The 25,306-nt window shown below is 36.7% G+C and overlaps 1 protein-coding gene across 2 annotated transcripts in view; it reads left to right on the top strand.

Moving 5' to 3' along the window:
* Window positions 1–25,306, top strand: part of Pds5a (PDS5 cohesin associated factor A) — an 88,647-nt gene that overhangs the window by 34,243 nt on the left and 29,098 nt on the right. For both annotated transcript variants that reach the window (XM_059275917.1, XM_059275918.1), the window contains exons 3-13: window positions 2,652–2,855; window positions 4,479–4,565; window positions 5,028–5,125; window positions 9,753–9,879; window positions 11,009–11,089; window positions 13,934–14,074; window positions 15,113–15,228; window positions 15,896–15,990; window positions 16,823–16,968; window positions 20,243–20,394; window positions 21,774–21,887. In XM_059275917.1, the coding sequence (XP_059131900.1) occupies window positions 2,652–2,855; window positions 4,479–4,565; window positions 5,028–5,125; window positions 9,753–9,879; window positions 11,009–11,089; window positions 13,934–14,074; window positions 15,113–15,228; window positions 15,896–15,990; window positions 16,823–16,968; window positions 20,243–20,394; window positions 21,774–21,887 (1,361 nt within the window). The remainder of the gene's footprint in view (window positions 1–2,651; window positions 2,856–4,478; window positions 4,566–5,027; window positions 5,126–9,752; window positions 9,880–11,008; window positions 11,090–13,933; window positions 14,075–15,112; window positions 15,229–15,895; window positions 15,991–16,822; window positions 16,969–20,242; window positions 20,395–21,773; window positions 21,888–25,306) is intronic.

Here is a 25,306-nt window from a genome sequence, read left to right as displayed (position 1 = left end):
TTAAACAACAACAAAAGGTCAGAACAACTCAAGGGAGAAAGAATGGGTTTATAGATGAGTGTGGTGGTGGTGGTGGTGTATGAGTGTGTGTGTTTAGCAATGTTACCATGGTGCTTGACAAAATACTTTCAGTACATATAGAAATTAACCCCAAGACAAATGTAGAGCCTAAAACTATAGAACTTAATAAGAAAAGAGCCTAAAACTTAGGAAACTTATAAGAAAACTTTGCAACTTGATTGGTCAAAGATTTCTTAATACAATAAACAAAAACCTTTAGAAAGGAAGAAAGTATTAGCTTTCTATTGAGTCTATGCCTGATGTGGTGGTACAGACCTTTAATCCCAGTACTGTAGTTCTGGGCTGTTTCTCCAGCTGTCTCAAAATTTGCTGAGCTTTTCTGTTCCATGTATAACACACCCACACACGGGAAAAAAAATAAAAAAAGGAAAACGAAAACCAGCTACAGTAATCAAAACTGTGGTACAGATACATAAACCACAGAACCACAGGAGGAATATAAGAGGATGCTTCTTACAGCTCAACTTTAGATGGATGGGCATCTAGGTCAACCTGTTGTCCTGCACATGGTCTTTGTGAGGGCTCATTTCCCAGGGTACTGCATGTGGCTTTTTCAGTTTAGACAGCAGCTTTCTAACATGGGAGTTGGGTTGGCATAGGGGACATTGCTGCCTCAATATACTAGGGCTTACAGCTAGCTGAAGTCCCTCTAGTCAGTACCTCATGGCTGTACCCAAACTCATTGTGGGAAAGAACTACATTAGATTGAAAGATGAAGAGGGAGTATTTGTGTCTTAGAGTTTCTGTTGCTGTGATAAAATAAAACACCATGGCCAGAAGCAATTTGGGAAGGAAGCTTACAGTTCCGTACCGTAGTCCATCATCAAAAAGTTGGAAGGGCAGGAATTTAAGGCAGAAGCAGAGATCATGGAGTAATGCTGTTTCCTGGCTTTCTCAGTCTACTTTATTATATTATCCAGGACTACCTGCCCGGGGATGGCACCTCCCTCAGTGAGCTGGGTGCTTCCACATCAATGAGGAAAGTGCCCTATAGACTTGCTTACAGGCCAATCCTTTGGAGGCATTTTCTGGTTAAGATTTTCATTCCTGGGTTAGAGAGATGGTTAAGTGGTTAAGACCTCTGCCTATTCTTGAAGAAGACCTAGGTTCAGTTCCCAGCACCCACATGACAGCTCATAACCGCCTGTAGCTTCTCTTCTAGAGAATCCAATGCCCTCTTCTGGCCATTGAGGGCACCAGGGACACATGTGTACAGATACATGTACAGGCGAAACACTAATACATGCAAAAAGTAAATAAATAGAAATTTAAAAAATTTAATATTCTTCCTAGATGAATCTAGTTTGTGTCAAGTTGACATAAAATCTAACTAGTTCAGTATGGTAGTTAGTCTTCAAGGTTGCCTCAAATGGTATCTGTTTCGTTATATTCTGTGTGTAGTGTTTTCTAACACAAGAGTAGGTCTGACCTCAGTAACTATGAGGATATTGCAGAAGTCACAACACTTGCCTAATTTACAGCTACCTAGAGAGGCCATGGAGAGAACCTCACTTGTTTTGTGCAGTTAGAGCCATGTGGATATAGCTATTACTGAAAGATCATGCAGACTCATTCAAGGCTTCAGATGACATTCTTGTCATAGTGCAACCCCTTGAGAAATTCCAAGCTGTGAACCACTTGGCTTAAGCCATGTTCCCAATACTAACTGCATGATAAATACATAGTTATCGTTTCTAGGTGCTTCATGGGAGGGAGGGTATATTTTTAGATAGCAATAGATGAAAATACACACCTTTCATATGTACTTTTAAAAGTAGAAACAAGATTGAGTCTTGCTATGCAATTCAAACTGACTTTGAGTTATCTCTGTAGCTCAAGTTGGCCTCAAACTCAGCATAAGTTATTTATAATTGAAACTTTCCATCAGAAATACAATATGAAACATTTAAATATGGTTTTGTATTATACAAAGGCTAATAAAATTTCAAGCGAAGGTTTAAGGAGCCTGTAACATTCAACTTTGATTATAAAAATGAAAATGATGGAAAGATGCTAAATATTTCATCAGTTGTATATATGGGGGTCAAAACCTTTTTAATTAAGTTACATTTGAGTAATGAAATCAAGCATGTTGACGTATATGTGTAGTCTCAACTGCTTGAGAATCCAAGGAAGAAGTTGGGAGAATCACTTGAGGCCAGGAGTTTGGTTCTGCTCTGACAACTTAGCAAGATGTAATCTAAATAAGTAGTTCAATACGATCACTAGTGGATGCTTTCAAGTTTTTATAAGAAGATATGGTGTAAAACAGATAAAATGAGTAATCTACAAGATGATTCTTGTTTTTTTATTAGTTTCTTTGTGACTATACTTTTCATGATTATGATCCTTTTTTCAGTGTGTGGGTGTGGGTGTGGGTGTGGGTGTGGGTGTTTATGCTTCTGTGGTGGTTGGGAATGAACCCAAGACTTTGTGCTCTACCACTGACATACACATCCCCAGTTCCCTTTTCCCAGACTTAAAGAAGGAGAGGAGGAGGGGCACCTCTTACTGATTACTAAGTATTGTGGGTTGATTATTTTATTTTTATTTATTTATTTTTCTTACAGATGGTAGTGAAAACTTTTATGGATATGGATCAGGATTCAGAAGATGAAAAGCAACAGTATCTCCCTCTAGCCTTGCATCTCGCATCTGAATTCTTTCTCAGGAACCCTAATAAAGATGTGCGCCTTCTCGTAGCATGTTGTTTGGCTGATATATTTCGAATCTATGCCCCAGAAGCTCCATATACTTCCCATGATAAACTTAAGGTAAATACGGTGTTTACAAAAACGTTACTTTTATTTTTGTCACATGAGCATGGATTTTTGACCACAGGTTTTATATAATTATCACCTACAGACATGACTAGTACAGAATGAGGCCTTGAAAGGTAAAGACCGGAGCTTGTCCTGGTCTGTTCATATTTAACCTTCTTGTTAGTCCCCCAGAAAACCCAGTTGGATAGATGGGAAGCATAAGTAGTGGCTTAATGATAATTTGTGAAACAGTAATATACTAGAATTTACACATTGAAATAACTTTTCCCCTTACAAGTCATTAAATACTGGATATTCAGAACTGCTTGTTTTGATGGTTCTACTTTTTTTCTAAACAATTAAAAATAATTATTAAAGTGAACTATTGAACTGATTTTATATTATTTAAATTCTTGGGGAATTTGTAAACTTTAGAAAACTGTCTTTTTATTATTTATGTGTATGTGTCTGCATGAGTTTATGTGTACTGCGTTCATGCAGATGTCGGCAGAGATAAGAGGAGGGTGTGGGATTTTCTGAAACGCATTGCAGGTGGTTTGAGTCACCAGATGTAGGTGCTGGGAACCAACTCAGGTTCTCTAGAAGAGCAGCAGGTGCTTTTATCCGTCAACCCATCACACCTTTTTAAGTATAGTCAGCATCGCCCTCTCATCCCTGTGGTTTCTCTTCCCATACTTTCAATCACTTGTGATAAACCCAGGTATTAGATGGGAAATACCACTGATAACCGGTCACAAGGTGTCGGTTTGATAGAACCACAATGAAGTTCGCGGTCACGCTTTATTCCTCTTGAGACATATGCCGTCTGCCTGTGAGGCACTCAGTGGCTGCCTTTGTTAGCTGAGAACTGGAATAGTGTCCTAGTGTTTATGTTTAAGTCATCTATTTTTTAGTAATGACCCCTTTTATAACTTTGTAACTTTTATAACTTGGTTTATAGAATAAACTATCATGACTATGTATGTAAGGAAAAAACAAAATGCATGTAGATTACAAGAATCCACTGTAAGGATTACAGCAAAACAAGTCATTTTGTACCATACTAATGCTCCTTTGAATGGATGAAAACGTCTAAAGGAAATGTACTAAGGAATAAAGCACCACCATCAGTCCTCAGCTTAATGTCTTGCCTTTGTTCCAAATAGCTTTTTGTCACACATCAGATTCAAAACCATGGGCTGAAAACTACTTGGTTACATGTCAGAAGTAGTAATGAAAAGACTCATTAAACTTCTTTAAAAAATGAAGATAGTAGTTTTCCATGATGCGACATAGAGACAGTGAGTGACCAAAAGCTCTACAATTAGAAGAGAGTGTAGTAAGATAAAAGATGGACGTTCTCAGATGAGATGTCCTAAAATAGGCAGAAGTAAGTCTTTAGCTTTACTTCCAAAGAATGTTGGTTGTTCTAATCTTTTCCAGTCATTTAAAATAATGTAATGGGCTGTCCCATAGCATTCAAATAAAGGGAAACGTTCTTTATTGTAGTTTGTAATTACTTTTATATATCTATACCTCTATATGTAACTATAGATATGCACTTAGTGTTTTGCAAAAATGATAAGTAATAGTGTCTAAGCTAATATATTTTTCATTTTTTTATTTCTCTAACAGGACATATTTCTCTTTATTACCAGACAGTTAAAAGGTTTGGAGGATACAAAGAGTCCACAGTTTAATAGATACTTTTATTTATTAGAGGTAACAGTAATACTTTATTTAATAAATATAATTTCATGTAGTTGCAAATTCTTAAAACTATAATATAAAGTAAAACTTTTATGTATAACTTAATAAATTCTTAAATTTCATAAGGAAAATATCTCTATGTTTCCTCCTGTCTTAAAAAGATAAGTATATCCAGTGGGGAAGAAAATTGATATTTTACTTTCATTCCTAATCTAAAAATGAATTTTCACTACTTCTGAAATTTTGTAACTGTATATATATATATTTGTAATAACTCCTAACTATTCAGTACTTTTCAACTTGAGAAAGTTGATGCTACCAGATTGGAATGATTTATAATTTATAATTGTGTACATTGAATCTTTGTAGACTTTAAACAATTCTACTTGTAAAAATTAAATTGTACGAGTGTGCTTTTGTATAACAGTTCTGCATATATGTGATTAACCAATTATTTTTATTTATTGATTTAAGAATTTAGCTTGGGTTAAATCATATAACATCTGCTTTGAGTTGGAAGATTGCAATGAAATTTTTATTCAGCTTTTTAGGACTCTCTTCTCAGTAATCAAGTAAGTTTTTTTTAAAGCTTTTTTTTTTTTTAATTGTGTATGTTCTATATATAAATGTACTCTAATATGTAAACTAAACTCTTCAGAGTTCTAGGGATTTTTTTCTAAGACTATTACAAAGGAGGGAATAAACAAGTCCTGTTATTTGAAAGCTGTCCTTACCATTGTTTAATTATGAGACAAGAGCTACTTTGTATCTCTGAGAGACCTTGAACTTCTGTAGCCAGGTTGGCCTCAAACTTGTAGTAGTCCTCTGCCTTAGCCTACTGAGTGATTGGATTATTAGGATTGAGCCAGCATGCCTGATGTTACACTACCTTTTAAATTTATGGTATAGATTAATTGGTTGACTTTTCTGTGTCTTTTTATGTGTTTGAGGCTATCATTAGAGGATCATAAAACAGTCCTTGGAGTTTAAAAAAAAAATTGACAGTTGTGTACATATATACACTGATCATATTCACCCTCAGGATACCCACTTTTTGTCGTTTTTTTTTAAATCCCCCCTCCCCATAATCCCATGAGTCTTGCTAGTACTTCCTGCTGGAATATTTAAGTCTTTTGTTGGCATGATCTTGTGCTGGTAACCATAGATAGTGAGTTCATTGGTGCAGTGGCCGTGCCGTGAAATTGTCGGGATGGAATCTAGGGTCTCATACTTGCAAGATACTAGGCAAATGCTTTACCACTGAACTATAGCTCTGACTCTTGAAAGTCATATACATTGCTTAAATCAACTTTTCAGTATAGTTACTGGTCAGGAGACAGGTGAGTCCAAACTGATTTCAGTGTAGTAGTTTGATTATTTGTTCATACCCAACGTCTGTGAGATGTATCTTAAAGTATTATATGCAAATATGTCTTATGTTAATTTTAAATTCTCTACCACATTAAAATATGTAGGAAAAAGCAATTGAAATTCATTTTATTAATTCATTGTATCCAAAAAATTAACTTTTCATTATATGGCTTTGCAAGGTTGCATATTAGAGAGTGTATTTCTAGAACTTTTTCCTTTCTCCTTTGGTATTAACCTAAAGTAGACAGATTTGGTTAGTCCAAAGTTAGAAGCTAAAACATTTAGATCTTAAGAGCTTCCTGTCTCATTTTTACTGCCAGCAAGCCATTGGAATAAGTAATAGAAACTTTTATATTAATTAACTTTTTATGTATAACAAAACATACTAGGAACTTGATAGTATGAGAAGTAATTTCCAGCCCATGATTCTGCTTGGCAGTTTGTCTGGTCTGGATTCTCTGCTGTGTCTGTAGTTATTTAACAGGACACCTGGCAAGTGGTTGAAATAATGGAACAATAAAATCACATTTTCATCACCCAGCAGGCTGGCCCCAGCATCTTCATACACTGACTAGGCTTCAGAATTGTCAAGAAAGGCAAGCTCTACATAGTAGAACGTGGTAATCCTTTAGTAGCTTCTGCTTGAGTGGCTAAGCAAGTTGTATAGGCAAACCCAGATGAAAGGATTGGTCAGATAGTCCATCCCTGGTTCCTCATGGATGGAACATCATTGTAATGTGACATACAGGAACAGTTTGTGGGGAGATGACTCGGGTGGTAAAGTGCTTGTTGCACAAGCATGAGGACCTGGGTTTGAACCCCAGAACCTCTGTAGAAAAGCCAGGCTGCATGGCACATGCTTGTAATCTCAGCGCTGGACACGTAGAGACAGGCAGAATTTAGTGCTCTCTGGCCAAGCAGCCTGCTTGGTGAGCCACAGTGAGAGACTCCACTACCTCCCTCAAAAGTTAGTGGCTCTTGAGGATTGACACCTGAGTTTGTCCTGTCTTTAACACATGCTCAAATAGGTATTTGTACACCGTGAATATATACACATAGACACACCAAAAAAAGAATAATAATTTAAAAAGAACAGTTTATAACCACTGTTTGCATTGTACCAGCATTTCATAGGCTTTCCTTTTGAAATTTGATTACTATCTCCAACAACTTGTGAAGTTACTGATTTGTTCCTCCTATAATCTTCTCCACACAAAATCTACTCCAGCTACTTCAAAGCCTTTTTTTTAAATTCACTTCAGGAAATTTGGTTAGGATATATTGTAGAACTTTTCTTCGGGCTTTGGTTTGGTTTGGGTTTTGTACTTGGGGCCCCTTGAGTTTCTAGACTCCGGGCATATCTTCTTTTGATTACTCTTCCAAACTCTCATAGGAAGTCCAAAGGTTATTCATTCTCCAGATACGAGGAATTTTTTCACCTTCATGTGATGATCATCAAACACTTGATTCTTTGAGTTTGATTTCTGAGTAATTCTTTGCTCACTGATTACTCCACTCTATAAGCCTTATTCTGTGTGCACTCCAGGAAGAGCCATTAGGGTCTACTAGGGCTGTCTTCCCTGGGCTAACCGCCTCTTAATTTACTGAGAACTGGGAAAGTTATAAGGTGCTGTTTTTTCCTTCATCAATATATGCATGATAACCAATAGCAGAACACTATTGTTTATATATTTTACTCAGTTTTTAGTTGTTTCAGATACAGGGCACATCACTCTTGTTACTGCATCCAGCTGCAAGTAAAGTTGTAAGTTTACTGACCCGGATTGGTGAAATCTTTAAAATAATTTGTTTTTGAGACAGGTTCTTACCAGGTATCCCTGGCAGGCCTAGCATTCATTATGTAGCCCAGGTTGGCCTTGAATTCACAGAGATCAGTCTGCTTCTTAGCACTAGAGAGGCTGAGGTGGAAGGAATGTCACAAGTTTGAGGCTAGCCTGGGCTACAGCAGTGAATTCCAGACCTGGACTACAGAATGAAATTTTATCTTAAAAATACAATAAATGCTGGGCATGATGATGCATGCTTTTAGTCCCAGCACTTTAAAGGCAGAGGCAGGCAGATCTCTGAGTTTGAGGCCAGCCTGGTCTACAGAGCTAGTTCCAGGTCAGCTGGGGCTACACAGAGAAACCCTGTCTCAGAAAATAAAACAACCACAACAACAAAACAAATATTGGACAGGAAAAAGATGGCTCAGTAGTTAAGAATGCTTTCAGCTATATCAGAGGACTCAAGTTTGTTTTCCATCAGGTGGCTCACAATTGCCTATTGTTGTGTTTTAAAAACAGTGGGAAGGAGTCACATCATACAACAGGGTTTATAGGAAGAGGGGCGAGAAGGGGCAGAGACCGGTCCCTGGGGATGAGAGAGAAGGAAGAGAAAGAGACGGAGGTGCCTTTTATAGTGAATGCACACAGGAGGTGCTCTTAGTGGCTGCAGCTGAGAATATGTCCTGTCAGGACCCTAAGGACAGGCCAGTATAGATGCCTAAATGCCGACACCTATAACTCCAGCTCCAAGGAGATTTGACATCGTTTTCTGACCTCTATGAGTGCCCACACACGTGGTATGCACTCACACATATACATGTAAACAGACCTAAAATAAATTAAAAAATGAAATGAATTTTTGGATAAGTAAATAAATGAATGCCTCCCAAGTGCTGAGATTAAAGGCATGCATCGCCAAGCATTTTTCAGTCCCTTTCATCTGTCTTCCTTGTACTCTTCCTTTCCTTCCTTTGAGGATATATGGATCTGAGAACCAAGCACTCAGAGGGGTGTGTGTGTGTGTGTGTGTGTGTGTGTGTGTGTGTGTGTGTGTGTGTGAGATCAAGTTTAATATCTATATTCTTCAACTCATTTCCCTGCCACACACACTAGACAGACACATTGAGAATTATGCCAGTTAGTGTTTTGTTATGTGTATAAGATATTTTGGAGAGTACACACGAAAGGACTGTCTTTCTAAACATTGTAGAAAACTATAGCAGTGTGACAAATATCTCCCCCCACCCCCCCCACCCCCCGAACTTTTAAAAGCTTATATGTTTTCATCATTAAATGCTAGATGAGTTAATTATTTTTTGTTGTTGTTTCAAGAAAAATTTTAAAACACTTTAGATAATTCAATCTTTCAATTTTATTTTAAACTTCTGTATTTATACTATAGAATATAGTTACATCATTCTGTAGACTATACATTTTAAAGGGATTTCTTTATTATGATTATGTGAGTGTATATGGGTAAGTGACTTGTAGACAATACTTCATTAGAAATTAGGGTGATGTTTGTTTAGAGTACTTTATAATAATATGGTTCAGTTATCACAGGAGGCCTTGAGGGGGAGTAAGTATGACAGCTGAAATTTCTTTGCCATTGTCAGCATGGTTCCCTCAAGTAAAAATCCTTTAACACCTCAGATTGTTTATGTTGTACTGTGATTGAATCTGGGGCTTTCTGTGTGCTAAATGTTCTGCCACTGAGCTGTATTTCCCATTCTTACTCTCTCCCTAGAGAGATTCTTGCTTATTTTTATTTGTTCAGCTAGCTTTAAGCTATGATTTACCCTTCCCAGTCTCCCGAGTCACGAGGATTATAGGCCTTTTGCCTCTAGGTCCTAAGATTATTGCTTTAAACTGGAAATTTTAACTGTCATGGTGGCACTTAGGGTGAGGAGGTGCAACCCAAGTTTCGTAGGTTACATAGCAAGGCCTTGTCACCAGTAAACAGACAAGTATATGAAAAAAAAAATAGACCCCAGGGAACTTTGTCTTTCTATATGTCTTAATTATTTTCCCTTCTTTTTAGCAATAGCCACAATAAGAAGGTACAAATGCACATGTTAGATTTGATGAGTTCTATCATCATGGAAGGTGATGGAGTTACTCAAGAATTACTGGATTCTATTCTTATCAACCTCATTCCTGCACACAAGGTCTGTATAGTATCAAGATATTAAAGATCAGTTTACCTAAATAAATCAGTTCCTGGCTTTTGACCATTAGCAATTTTATATAATAATTCCTATTCTGACGCTAGAATGAGTCACAGTCTTACAGCCATTATCTTTAGATACGTTGTTTAAAATATTTAAAAGTTTTTTATTTGCTTTTTTTTTACGTGTATGAATGTTTTAACCTGCATGTATATCTGTGCACTATGTGTGTGCAGTGTCCACAGAGGCCTGAAAAGGGCCTGGAGTTAAAGACAGTTGTGAGACACTATGTGGGTGCTGGGAATCAAACTCCTATCCTCTGTAAGAGAGGCTAATGCTGTCAACCATGGGCCTCAGAAATGTGTTTCTAGTTTCTTTTTGAGAGATAATAGATGAATAAGATTGAATCTGTTTCATACTAGAGAAATGTTGACAAGTGTTCTTTAAAACAATTTTCTCAATAAATTTTTAAAATTTAAATATATGCCATGGCCACCATCTTTCTTAGATCCTTTAATGTGTTGTAATACATTAGGACTTAGGGAAGCATAGTAATCATCATTTCAGAAACATGATCTGGGTGTGAGACACCTTTACTATACTTGCTTGGGAAACAGAGGCCGGCAGATCTCTGAAGCCAGCTTGATGTATAAGTTCCAGGCTAGCCAGTGCTTTCCCTACCCTTTCCTTTTTGTGGTTTAGGAATTTGAATCTAGGCCCTCATAAATGTTAGATGATTGGTCTACTATACCACTGAATCACATCCCCAGGACTTTTCTTCAAAGACACGTTGATTCATCAGTGAACAAGTTAGCATTTGGGTTGGGGAAGGAGCATGTATTTAGGATAATATGTGTAGTGAGTTCATGTTGGTTAACATATCAACTTAAAAGCCTTGACATCTGTTTTACTTCAGGAAAGCTTTATATAGGTTGAACCTTTGGCTGCCTGTCTAATGTATTATAGTGTTTGATTTGTTGAGTTCATTTGGCTGGCACCTTCTGTGTAAAACCTGGAATGGAATTAACTTTTTTCATATTTTGGTAGAGTTGAAGTACTTAACTGTTCAAATGATTCTGTCTCATCAGTTCACCAATTCATTTGTAGCTTTACATGATTTGTTTTCCAGAACTTAAATAAACAGTCCTTCGACCTTGCAAAAGTCCTGTTGAAAAGGACAGTCCAGACTATTGAAGCGTGCATTGCCAATGTATGTATTTCTGTGTACATTTGTTTCAGAACTCTATGATTCTTGGGGTATTATGTAGATTGATTAGAATCATTCATATACAGATATATTTCTTATGTAAACAGTTTTATTCAAATAAAATATAAAAACTTACATGTAAATGTGACCACAATTAGAGAAATGTAGCAAAACTATAAAATGTCTTTAAACTGGCACAAGTGATAGAAATGACTTTAAAATCTGACTACATTTTCACCCCTTCTTCTGCATTTGTGTTCAGTTGTCATATCCCTCCCAAATATGTGAAACTTTCAATTTGTTTCTGTATCTTTTCTCTTCCTTTGGAAAAAGGGTCTCATTATGTAGCAATGGCTGGCTTGGAACTTTCTATAGAGATAGATCAGGTTGGCCTCAGAGATCTGTGTCTTTATCTGTATACATTTTTCTCTTTGTGTCTTCTGGGCCATTCTTCTAAAACTCTGTTTCTTCTTCAGTAGATGTTTATAAATATGTGTTTTAAAAAAAAAATGTATGTTGTGGGGAGCTGGGGTCAGAGGATAACCTGTAGGATCAGTTCTGTTCTTCCATCATGTCTTGGGAAATCAAACTAAGCTCATCAGGTTTGAGAGCAGCTCTTAGCCTTATAAATAGTATTTTTAAAAGTTTATTGATAACTGGGTGGTGGTGACGCATGCCTTTAATGCCAGCACTTGGGTGGCAGAAGTAGGCGGGTTTCTGTAAGTTCGAGGCCAGTCTGGTCTACAAAGCAAGTTCCAAGACAGCCAGGGCTATACAGAGAAACCCTATCTTGGGGGAAAAAAAACAAAACAAAAACGTTGACATTCACCCGCCTTTCCCACCACATGCACATATACAAGCATGTGCATAAGTTAATTTCTGTAATGGACATGCCTTTAATCCCAACACTTTGGAGGCAGAGCCAGGCGAATCTCTGTGGTCTACAGAGTGAGATCCAGAACGAGCACTAAACCTCATAGAGAAACCCTGTCTCAAAAAAAAATATATATATATATATATATTTTGCTACCTTAAAATAGTAATTCTTTTACAAATTTACTCATGCACATCTATTGTCTTTTATGTCTAGCTCTATATTTTAGCTTTTTATTAATAATACGAATAGATATAAGTTGACACATACTCACTTCCCTTATTGCCTTATATTTAAAGGTTTTATCAGTGTTTTCCTTTACAGGTCATCTTTGAGAACGCAACACTATTGTGGAATTACCTCATTATAAACAAAAGAGAGATTACTAATTTAAATTGTATAAAATTGCTATGTCTATTATTAAATTAAGACTTGATATGTTACCTTTAATGTCCTCTTCTCAGTTCTCAGAAATAACCATTAGTAGGTTCAGATACACTTTCATAAGTATCATCCCATGCATATTTGTGTGTATACATATATTTTATTTTCTATGTATAGGTGTTTTGACTACATGTATGTCTGTGTACCATGTATGTACCTGGTACCAGTAGGGATCAAAAGAGGGCATCAGATCCCCTGGGACTAGAGTCACAGATGGTTGAGTGCTGCCCTGTGAGTTCTGGGAATGGAACCTGAATCCTCTGTAAGAGGAGCCAGTGCTCTTGACTGCTGAAATGGGGCTTTATTTTAAGACTTTTTATTCTTTTCAAAGATCCCATATTAAACATGAGATTTTTTTTCTGACTCATAATTTATCTTGCTTTCTAAAGAAATACATATAACTTTGTGATATCAGAAGCAAATGCTGATTTGCATAGAACTGTGTTTTTAACATTTTGAAATCTAGTTCCTGTCTGGAGAGATGGCTCAGTGGTAAAGAGTGCTTGCTGCTCTTCAGAGGACCCAAAATTCCCTTCCCAACATCCATGTCTAGCAGCACACAACAACTGCCTATAACTCTAAATCCAGTGGATTCATGCCGTCTTCAGGCCTCCATGGCCATATATACACACAATGAAATCTATAAAAAGTAACAAACATTCACATATATATATATATATATATATATATATATATATATATATATATTCTCATATATATATGAGGTGTATGTGTACGTATGTGTGTGTGTAGGTCACTTGTGATATTTTTTGTACTCTAGATATTAAATATTCTTTTTCTCCTCCACTATTCTTTTAGTGTATCCAAGCCTCTCTGGGGGTGCTCATGAGTGTGATTAATTTCTTTTGGAGAAGGTCAGAAAACGGCATCACATCACCTGGAAGTAGAGTTACAGGCAGTTATGAGCCACACTTACAGAGTTTTGGGAAGTAAATTTGAGTCCTGCAAGAGCAGTGCATTCTTTTAATTGCTGAACCATTTTTAAATTATCATCTAACTTGTGTCTTCAACCTTTATTTTTATCCTAGTCAAAATATATTTGACTTCCACTAGATATATAAAACAAAAGAACACACAAACTTAAAGCCTACCTTAAAATATGTATTACTGAACTCATAGGAAAAAAATAGAATAAATTAGAAATCAGATTGAGACTTTAAATTTTTTTTCACTATTGAGTGATTGCTTTTTAAGTGTCCCTATAATGAATTATACATGATGTCTAAATTGTTTTATTTTAATGAAAATGAAGGTTTTCAGAAATGTCATCCTTATTTGAAACACAGTTTTAATTCATGATTTGGTAATGTTTGGAAGTTTTTTATTGTTTAGATGATTGTCGTTACATGTTAGTAATGCAGTGGCTAATCTGTCGTTCCTTTCCGTTAATACGTGTAACACTGAGTCACAGTTTTCTTTGCATGTCTATCTATGGAAAATTGCCTAAGTTTTTGTTTTTTTGTTTTTTCAAGTAAAATAACACATTTTTTATTTAATATCTCCTGTAGTTTTTCAATCAAGTCCTGGTGCTGGGAAGATCGTCGGTCAGTGATCTGTCTGAACATGTATTTGATCTGATTCAGGAACTTTTCGCTATCGATCCTCATTTATTGTTGTCTGTCATGCCACAGCTGGAATTCAAACTGAAGGTACCATTAGGTTTATAGGAAAAAGTGTGTTTTGAAGATTTTTTTCACTCATTAGAAAGGAAAGAGATAGGAGTTTAGTTTCTCTTGGTTAGCTTCATGACATCACAACATGCATATTTGTTATCTACTGGTGAACATAGTGACATGGAGATAGAAAAGTAGTGCTGTTTTTGAAGTTTATACTAGCCAGCGCTTTGATATCAAATAATACTCATATTTAAGTAGATACTGAATTAATTTTACTTATTGTATAAGTAATGAGTTTAATCATTGTTATGCCAAATCAGTATATTAAGATGCACATACAGTCATACACTAAATAAATAAATAATATTAGAAAGATAATTGATAAACTATTAATGTAGAAAATTTTAATCTTTGTTCCACTCATTAATTAAAATGGATATTGTCAGTTCAACTTATATCCATGAGATATTTTACTGTGACTTAGATCATTCTATGTATCAGCAATAAGAAACCATTTTACACCAGAAGGCCATTTCAAATTCACTTGACGAACATATGAAATTTTACAGTAAGGACTTTAGGTCAACTTAGCAGTTTGGTGTTAGTAGTTTATAGTTGTAGAATTTCACAACTATGGATCTTTAAATGTAGTCACTCACAGGTAATACAAAATTTCCTTCTACTCCACTGTTTGACATTAATTTTTTCTTAAAAGGTTAAATTGGATTAACTAGTAAGTTTTGGATGTTCTAAACACTGTTATTGCTCAATATTTTATTTTGCTTGAAGTCTTAGACAATGTAAAGATTTAATACAATGCTTATATTTGTACAAAGTCTTTATAGTCAATGTATAATTTGCAAATAAGTTGTAAAGTAGGCATAAATTAGCAATAGGGAAGATGTAAGAAGGTCGAGAGCCACGTAATCTAACATAGAATCAGACGAAATTTCTCAAGTAAACAAAAGCTTGTACTATTTCATGGAGTTCATTATAATAGTTGAAATATAAAATTGTTTCTGTTTGGGAAGTAAAGTGCAGCCCTCCCTTCACTGTATCTTCTCTCTGTAGAGCAACGATGGTGAAGAGCGGTTAGCTGTGGTTCGGCTTCTAGCTAAACTGTTCGGCTCTAAGGACTCAGATTTAGCAACACAGAATCGGCCTCTTTGGCAGTGTTTTCTCGGGCGGTAAGAAAGCATAACTTTCAAGTTTTGTATGGTCTCAGAGTCCACTTGATTAAGATTACATATACCAAAACTTTAATTGATATTTGTTGGCTCTGTTGATGTCTGTGTTGTAATTTTCCTTTTAGAATAAATTGTGGAGCAAAGTATTTATGAAGGAAGCTTATTTGTTCATTGTAAAACTTTATGCATGAATGTGTCTTGTGGAGTGTGTGGGTGTGTTCTGAGTATTTTTTATTCTGTAGCAAAATTTCAAGTTTAATAATTTTTGGTGTGCAAAGTCTGTTGTCTGAGTTGGGTAATATGTTTATGGTAGTATTTGTTTCAGCATGGTAAGCACATACTGTTTGCAAAAATGTTTCTATAGAATTATGTATCTTCTGTTTCTTTTCTTTGAGACAGAGTCTCTGTTATGTAGCTCTGGCTGTCTTAAGCTCACTCTGTAGATCAGGCTGTCCTTGTCCACCCTTCTCTGCCTCCTGAGTGCTGAGATTAAAGGTGTGGGCTACTACGCTCGGTTTTCTGTGTTTTCCATAAAACACATTAGCTATCAGTATAATTAACACAGTTTCTACTCAGTAATCATTGTCATTAATAAACACTTTTGTGTTATTTATTTGAAAATAATTAATACTGCCTTATTAACATTTAGCAATCTTTTTCTACTTAGCTTTAATGATATTCATGTTCCTGTGAGATTAGAAAGTGTGAAATTTGCCAGTCACTGTTTGATGAACCACCCGGATTTAGCAAAGGATCTCACAGGTAAGCTCCCTGGTTTATTACACATATTGCTCACAAAACATTTCAGATGTGGCCAGTACCTAACTCTAGTTTCCGAAAAGGATTTGATTCTAGGATGGCTTCATGTCTACTTTGTGGACTAGGAAATTATTTCCTGTTAATAAGATAAAATTTTGTAAAATAAAATAAATATTCATGTATTGGTCATTTGTAATTTATTTAGAAGTCATATGTTGAGATATGTAAGCCTTATGGCATTAGAGTTAGATACAAAACACACCTACATTATTAAATATAATAACATACCTAATGTTTGCAGAAAAAAGAGGCTATTTTCTAGTTTAGATTGTAAGTTTTCATTATTCAATTTAAAGTATTTAAACCTACCTATTTGGCAGTAGCACATAAAAAGCTTTCATGAACATGCTGTTATTTATTAAAAACAGAAGAAATACCTTTTTTGTTTTGATTTTATTTGTATTATAATTGATTTAGAAATTTTAAAGGTCATTCTATGTTTTTTATTATTTGATTTTATATATATCATTTGTCTTATGAACATTTGTATTCTTTTTTTAAGTCTTTTAATTTATAAATGAAATTCCATGCTGTAAAATTGGTACTGTGTTGTCATTTGACCTTCTACCAAAAAAAATTATTTAAGATGTGCTCTGAAGTAATAAGTATAGTTTTGTGAGTAGTAAAGGCTACTTAGTGATGTCTTACAGGTAATTTTACTCCATCCTTTATTTTTTAAACATTAATACAGACAAAGCTTTTGTCTTTTTATCATTTTGAATCATAAACACTTTTATAACTAACATGTAGCTTAACTCTTCCTTTTTAATCATAGAATATTTGAAAGTTAGGTCACATGATCCAGAAGAAGCCATTCGTCATGATGTCATTGTTACTATAATAACAGCTGCCAAAAGAGACCTTACCTTAGTAAATGATCAGTTACTTGGCTTTGTCAGGGAAAGGACACTGGATAAACGGGTAAGATCTGGGAGTGTTGCTCTTTCCTGATTTTCTGTCTTCAAACTGTTTGACACGTGTGTCTGGTATTTAAATACCAATTGCAGCTTTTCTTTGGATATCAGAATAACACTAAATGTACAACTGTGGGTTTTTATGTTTCGTGTACACACACTTCTTTTGGAGACAGGTTGTCACTGTGTAAGTCCTGGAACTTACTTTGTAGAACATGCTGGCTGCAGACTTGTAGAAATCTGCCTGCCTCCATATGCATAGTCTTTGCTTATCTTTATGAATAAGTATGTTGGATCTTTTTTCATATTATGGGAATGGATTTTTCTTTCTTTTAATAATTTATTTTTATTTTATGTGCATTGGCGTTTTGCCTGCATGTATGTTTATGTGAGGGTATTGTGTTCCTGGTACTGGAGTTACAGATAGTTGTGAGCCGCCATGTAGGTTCTGGGAATTGTACCTGGGTCCTCTGGAAGAGCAGCCAGTGATTTTTTTTTTTTTTTTTTTTTTAAACTGGTGAGCCATCTCTCCAGCTCCAAGGGAATGGATGTTTCTTATAGTATTCTTATGTAAAGAAAAAAATAGGTAAATGAAATAATTTGATTTTCTGCACATTTTGCTTTGCAAAAGGCAAGTCATTGGTTATGTACATTTACTTGTTACTTGCATGACTTAGCTGGATCTGTCATTTATGTAGTTAAAAGAAAATATTTCCTAAGAAAGTACAGTTTGCACAGTGCCTGCTATGCTAAGCAGAAATGGTTCTGTGGTTAGTTATTTTGCTGTTTCTGCCTTTGGATGCAGTTAGAAATGTGGGCTGCCAAGGAAGGGTTGTGCTGTGAACGGTTACAGTAGTTACTGAGGAAGAGTTGAGTCAGCCTTAAGACAGAGCCAGACTTAGCCAGGTGTGGTGTCGCAGGCCTTTAATTGAGGGAAAGAGGCAGGGGGATCGCTGAGTTTAAGGCCAGCCTGGTCTACAAAGTGAGTTCCAAGACAGCCTGAACTACACAGAGAGACACTGTCTCAAAAAACCAAAAGAAAAAATCTTGTATAATATTAGAGGGACCAGCCTTAATATTATACATCCCAGGGGCTCAGGAGAGAGAACTACGAATGGCAAGGACTATTTTCAGGAAATAGAGACTCAGCACACCGAACTCTTAGTCCAGTCATTTATTCTTCCAAATCTTCTTCATCCTCCTGTGCCCTGGGAGTCCCGATATATATATATACATACATACACTTACAAGCAGTAATCCCTTGGCAGTGCAAAGCCAGGCTTCCAGGGTCAAACGGAGGGGTGATAAGAATCACATAGAGGGGCAGTAATTGTTCATTATCATTTGGGTTATCACAACCCAAAAGGAAAGTGAGTAATGGGGAAATGAATTAACTAAAGACTAAATTTGGGTAATATCTAAGAAGAGTGATCTTATGTACTCAACTATAATCTTAAACATGATTGGTAGAAAATATTAATAATCTATAAGTTGCTAGGTCAATGGGAGAAAATAAAACTGTCTTCTTTTTTCCCGTGGCTCCTATCTGTCCAAGCTATCTGCCGTTTTTTCTGCAGGGTGGGGGAAAGTGCTTGGTCGCCAGGCAACCTGTGTATAGCTGGATGCCTCTGGTGATAGTTAAAGGGATATCTGGAACTAGAAGTAAGATTTGGGAAAGGAGGAAGTTAAGCTTAATTGGCACATCCGCCAGGCCTTCTCAAATGGGTAGTCTGGACGTTTAAGTCTGTTCTTAGAGAGTACAGAGGTATCTCTGATAAGGTACTATACTCCGTCTGGGGATGGACCTGGCCAGATGCTGCCAGTGACGATAGTTACAGGGAGTCTTGAACTGGGGTTCTGGTGAGCATAGCTGTTAGCGCAGAAGGTTATCTAAATATTCCAAGAAGTGGTTAGGTAAGGAGTTAGAGGTCTATAAAGTTAGTAAGGCTGTAAGAAAGGAGAGTCCGAGCTAAATTGTGTAAATCTGTTACTTAAGGTCCACTTGACCTGGATGGTGTCTCCTTGTGGAATTTACCTTAAGTCAGGAGACTAGCATGTGGTAGTCTGGACTGTTATTTCTTTTTTAGATTTATTTATTTATTATGTATACAGTATTCTGCCTGCATGTGTCCCTGCAGGCCAGAAGAGGGCACCAGATCTCATTACAGATGGTTGTGAGCCACCATGTGGTTGCTGGGAATTGAACTCAGGACCTCTGGAAGAGCAGCTGGTGCTCTTAACCACTGAGCCATCTCTCCAGCCCTGGACTGTTATTTCTGTTAGTTCTTGAATGTGGCACTGATTCCAGTGCTGAAAGGGGAGAAATGGTTCGGCTGTGGGGAAGGAAGCCTTTCCTGAGGCTGTTCTCCAAATACCTTGAATGTATATGTCCAAAGAGTGATCAGTCCACACTGTTAGCAATTCTTAGGGAAAAGTCAATTGGGAAAACTTGAAGGCACACATGATTTTCGTAACAGAAGACAGCTGATATATAACAAGCCAAATAACACCAAAAGCTCCCTGGAATTTGGCTTCCTCTGAAGGAATTCCTTGATCCCTTCAGGTAGTGACTTTGCCATAACCAGTTCAGTTCTTAAAATATATTTCTGTAGCCTGTAGCAAAAAAAAGAAAGAGTGAGTCTTTTTTTTTTTTTTTTTTTTTTTTTTTTTTTTTTTTTTTTTTTTAAACGTCATCTTTCTTGGAGCCCTGGCTGTCCTGGAAAACTTGACCAGGCTGGCTTTAGACCTACAGACATCAGTCTGCCTCTGCCTCCTAAATATTGGCATTAAAAGTGTTCACTACCATGCATGGCCTCTTTTTTTTTTTTAATTTATTTATTTTTTTTTATCTTTTAAAGACAGGGTCTTGAGGCTGGATAAATGGCTCAGTGGTTAAGAGTATTGGTTCCTCTTCCAGAGGTTCTGAGTTCAGTTCCCTGCACCCACATGGCAGCTCCCAACTGTCTATAACTGTAATCCTATGGGATCTGATGTCCTCTTCTGGTATGCATACATACATGCAGACAAAGCACTCATATATGTAAATAAATAATAAATAAGGACAGGTTCTGCTATAGCCCAGCCTAGCTATCACCACTAAAGACATCTAGAATTTCTGGTTCTCTTGTTAAAACATTGGACAGAGCTGCTGATGAGAGGATCCACTGTGCTGCTGTGAATGCACACAGCAGCTACTGTGTAGCCTAGTGCGGCCATTGCAGGTTTGTGGATTTGAAGATAGCTCTGGTGTCTGGCTCATCTCAGAAATGCTGTTTTTCTAGTGGCGAGTAAGAAAAGAAGCCATGATGGGGCTGGCTCAGCTTTATAAGAAATACTGTCTTCATGGGGAAGCAGGAAAGGAAGCTGCAGAGAAAGTCAGCTGGATAAAGGACAAACTTCTTCACATCTATTATCAGAATAGCATCGATGACAAGTGAGTCTTCATTTTTAAATACTTCTATTTAATTTTTATATAATTCATTTCTAAATATAGAAATAATTTTCTGTATATTTGTACATAGGGTGTTTAAGTATGAGTCTTCCCAAGATTGTAAGTAGCATTATAGTAGTAAAGTGTGTGGACTTGGGAGTGAGGCAGAACAGATACTGAAATGTGCGTTCTGTCTCTTTTTATATGTAGTTCAGCATTATAAAATGAGGAGGAGCAGCAGTGCCTCCTTAAGGGTTATCATGTGGATTTAGGTACTGAGTGTCTGAATAAAGCAATGTTTGGGAGCCTCTCCCATTAGGTTTCTTTTTGCAGAACTGCTGCAACCAGTAGAGAAATTTTTCTCATTTCTTGAATGTTACTTATTATTCTATTTTTAAATTATGCAAATACTTGGTTTTTGTGAAATATTTTGCAGTATTTTGTTGAATTAGAGTGATGACTTATGTATCACTGGATATATGTATTGCATTGGTTAATGAAGAGCTCTTCTGTTACTTTATTCTAGCGATATTGAATAATAAATTTAGACTGGAGATAAGAAAAGTCAAATGTGCTTATTTTCAGGAAGTAATATGAGAAATCCTCTTGTTTTAACTACATGACAGCATGGCAAAGGAACTGAACTACAGTCATAGGAAGTTAATTATTTTCTTGAGAATTAGCAAAAAAAAAAAGATTAATAAAAAAAGGAAAGAGAATTAGCTATCCTTGATATTATAGCTTTCTGTTGGTGCTACTTATAATCTGTAGTTTCAGCCTTCTGAAGATGAACTGGGACAGCCAAAATACCTGTGTTTAAGAATGACATTTAAGAAAACAAAGCTGATAGTACCCACCTATAATTCCAACACTTTTAAGGCTCAGGCAGAGGTTTAAGGCAAGCTTGGCCTATGCATAGCAAGTTTGTGGTCAGTCTGGGATACGTGAAACTTGGTCTATTTTTTTAAAAAAAGAAACAGTACCAATCTCCCCTTTCCCAAAACTGACAGAGAATAATAAGCAGGACCATTGTTCACACCTGTAATCCCAATCCCAGCACTAGGAAGGGTAGGTAGGAGGATCTCCATGAGTTCAAGGCCAGCCAATGCTACAGTGTGAGACCCTTCACTTTGGAGTAACATTCAAGCATTCTAGAACAAATGTTTTATGACAAATAATGAAAAAGGCCCCAAATACAAACTAGATGTAAAGTAACTTACTGAGTCTCCCAAGGGAAAGAGTGACTGTGTACTGAAGATTTTCATTATTTATGTGCACATAGCTCTCACCAGTGGTGTAGTAACTTTATACAAAATGGTTAAATTCAGTTATCACCTCTTAAATAGCGTACTTGTTTTTTTGTGTGTGTTTGTTTTTCATAGACTCTTGGTAGAGAAAATCTTTGCTCAGTATCTTGTTCCCCATAACCTGGAAACTGAAGAGAGAATGAAATGCTTATACTATTTATATGCTAGCTTGGATCCAAATGCTGTAAAGTAAGTTATGTTTCAATGTCTCATATATTTCCTAGGTGGGGCTTTTTTTAAAAATATATAGCATGTCTGTGTCGGTATGTGTGTGTTTGAGTGTTCATGCACTTTTCATAATGATGTCAGTAATACTGTTTCAAGTATTCAGTCAGTCGTGTCTAGATTGATGTGTATGGGTATTTAAACTACCAGCCTTGGCTACGTATTGAGTTTAATGCTAACTAAAATACTCCATCTTGACTGAAAAGAGACAAGCATACAAGTGGACTAGGGTGCCAGGCATGGCGGCTCTATCCCAGCACTCGAGAGGCAGAGGCAGACGGATTTCTGTGAGGACAGCCTGGGCTACAGAGCAAGATCCAGGACAGCCACAGTTCTGTAGAGACCCTGTCTCAAAAAACTAAAACAAAAGAAAACCTACAACTGACTTGGGTTATAATTCATTGGTAGAGATCTTGCCTGGCATGCTGGCATGCACAAGGCCTTAAATCATCAGACACAATGCATAAAACACTGCAACTTCAAATTTATGAGAAAGTTGTAGAAATTGTGGAGTACATGGTAATGTCATTTTTGACCCTTGTCATTTGTTCATTCTATCTAAACTCACATGGTTTTTTCTTAATGATTGGAGAGACATTTATAGATTACAGTGCTCTTTACCTCTAAATGTTTCAGAGTTTACTATGACAAAAATATTCTCTTACATAACTTTACATGACTAAAAGTTTAAATTTTGGGACTGGAGAGGTCGCTCAGTGGTTAAGAACAGTTGTGGCTCTTCCAGAAGTCCTGAGTTCAGTTCTCAACACCCACATCTGGCAGTCAACAACTGCCTGTATCACACGGCATATATTTACACAGACATATATACAGAAATAAAATCTGTGAAAAAAAGTTTTAATTTAATATTATATAATAATCTACTGTATTTAAATTTCCTCAGTTTTCCATGTATTCCTCAGGGATGAGTTTTCCACCATCTGTGATTACATATTACATATTTAGTTTTTACATTTTTTAGAACAGTATTGCATAAATATTGTCTAGTTATTTTGTACAATTTGGCCTCAGTTTGGGTTCTTCCAGTGTTTTCTTGTCGGATTGAGATTATGCCTTTCCATTAGAAATTCCACAAGCTAATGCTATGACCTTGAGACATTTCAGCAGTTATTCATCGTTCTTTGAAAGCTTAATGGTGGAAGCTAAGGCTCCTTTAGGTGGCTAAATTCTGCTATTCATTGATACAATTTATGTTTCTTTATCCTCGCTTCCTTTCATCAGGATCTTTTGTAGCCCAGGCTAGGCTTTAACTTGCTGTGTAGCTTAGGATGACCTTTAATTTTTAACTGTAATGCCGTCATTACAGCAGACACTTTGAACACACAGTTTATGTAGTGCTAGGGAGGGAACACAGAGCTTTGCGCATGCTAAGCAAGTACCCCACTGCCTGTCAGTCCTCTCCATTTATCTTTATTTGTAAATATCTAAGTCACACAATAATTCTTAGAAGTGTTCTTGACAGCTGGAATAAGGAGGGGATTTGTGTGAGGTAGGGAATCTTTCTTTCCCTGTCTGTCTTGACAGGGTCTCTTGTAGCCCAGGCTTACACAGAATAACAGTTATCTGCTTTGACACTAAGTGCTATGGTTACAGGCATGCATACCTGGTGACGCTTGAATTCTTCATTTTTGAGTCTTTGTATGAGTGTGTGTGCATGTGTTCAAGTGCAAATGCGCAGCAGCATGGATGTAGGCCTTAGCAGACAGTGCCAAGGCTCAGTGCCTGCCTTCCACCTTGTTTGAGACATGATCTTTTGTTTACCTAGCATATGCCAGGCTAGCTAGCCCTCCAGCTTCCAAGGATTCTTCTGTTTCTGCTTCCTGTTTCATCATAGGATATAGAGGCATTTCTTAACGGTCTTATTAAATAAAAAACACAGAGCCAGAAATTGGGGTTAAAGCCTGAGAGAGATCAGAGGAATAGGAAGAGCCACCAGCCAACCTCACCTCACCAACTCTGAAGCTTCCAAAAGCGAGTTACTTCCTGTCTACCCACGTCTATATGCCTTGCTGTTCTGCCATCTGATTTTCTCTCTGTCCAGCTACATCACTTCTTCTTCCTGTCCAGCTCTGTCACTTCCTGTCTGTCTGTACAGACCTCCATGGTTAACTAATGTTGGAATTTAAGGCTGGTGTGCCAGCACACCTGTCTCTGTTCCCAGTGTTGCCTTGAACTCACATAGATCCAGACAGATCCCTGCCTCCCAAGTAATAGGATTAAAGGCATGTGCTAACATTGCATGACTTTTGTGTTTACTTACAATGGCTGGCTTTTTCCTCTGATCTCCAGGCAAGTTTTATTTATTAGAGCACAAATAAAATATCACCACAATAGAATGTTGGGATTATTAACATGGATTAATGCTTTCCATGCATACTGGGATATGAAGGCAGGTCTTTATTTATATATAGCAAATATTTTCCACTGAGCATTTCCCTAGCCTGGCATTTAATTTTTTTTTAAATCATGATTACATGATTTCCTCCTTCCCTTTCCTCCCTCCACCCATTTATTTACCCCACTCTCCTTACCTCTTCTTGAATTCATGGCCTCTTTTTTTTTTTTTTACTTCTTATTGTGGGGTGTTATACTCACATGCACACATGTGCCTAAATATATAAATACAGCCTGCTGAGTTTGCTTATCGTTACTTATATGTATATGATTTTCGGACTGACCACTTGGTATTGGGCTCAATCCTAGAGAAGAGTGTTTCTCCCCTCTCAGCATTTCCTTAGTTGCTTATAGATCTTTGTCAAGGGTAGGCCTCTTGAGATTTCGCTCTTCTATGTTAGCATGTCTATTAGTGGTATCCTTTTTCAGGTCTTGTTTAGGCAGGCTATTGAGGTACTGTTGGTAAAGCTTCCCTGCTCATTCTGAGAGGTACAATCTCCCCAGATTTCCTGGTCCTCTGACTCCTAAGTCCTAGTTACCATGATTATGTTGTAGATGTGTGAATTAGGGCTGGTCACAATAATCACTTGGTCTTTGCATTTTGATTGATTGTTATTTTTCTGTAATGGCCTCCATCTGTTTCAGAGAGAAGTGTCTTTGATGAGGGATGAGAGCTACATTTACCTGTGGAATAAATATTTAGAATACAGTTAGGAATTATACCAGTTTAGCAAAATAGTGATACTATTTTTATCTCTAAGATTTATGACCTCAAACCTGGCTAGATTTCTAGAACCAGGCATGATTGTCTTTCCTGTTGAAGGATAATGATAGTTAGAGAGCTGTTGTTTACTAAAAAGATATGAGTGCAACTATTACACCCTTGAGGATATTGTGCCTTGTTAGTTGTGGTTCATAGGTACCACAGCTGTCTAGGACTATTGATTTGTTTCCTTCCCTTGGAAGCT

The sequence above is a fragment of the Peromyscus eremicus genome, chromosome 10 (genome assembly GCF_949786415.1).
Source record: "Peromyscus eremicus chromosome 10, PerEre_H2_v1, whole genome shotgun sequence".
Lineage (NCBI taxonomy): Eukaryota > Metazoa > Chordata > Mammalia > Rodentia > Cricetidae > Peromyscus > Peromyscus eremicus.
The sequence above is the reverse complement of the archived record's forward strand: the minus strand, read 5'-3'. Positions and strand labels throughout refer to the sequence as shown.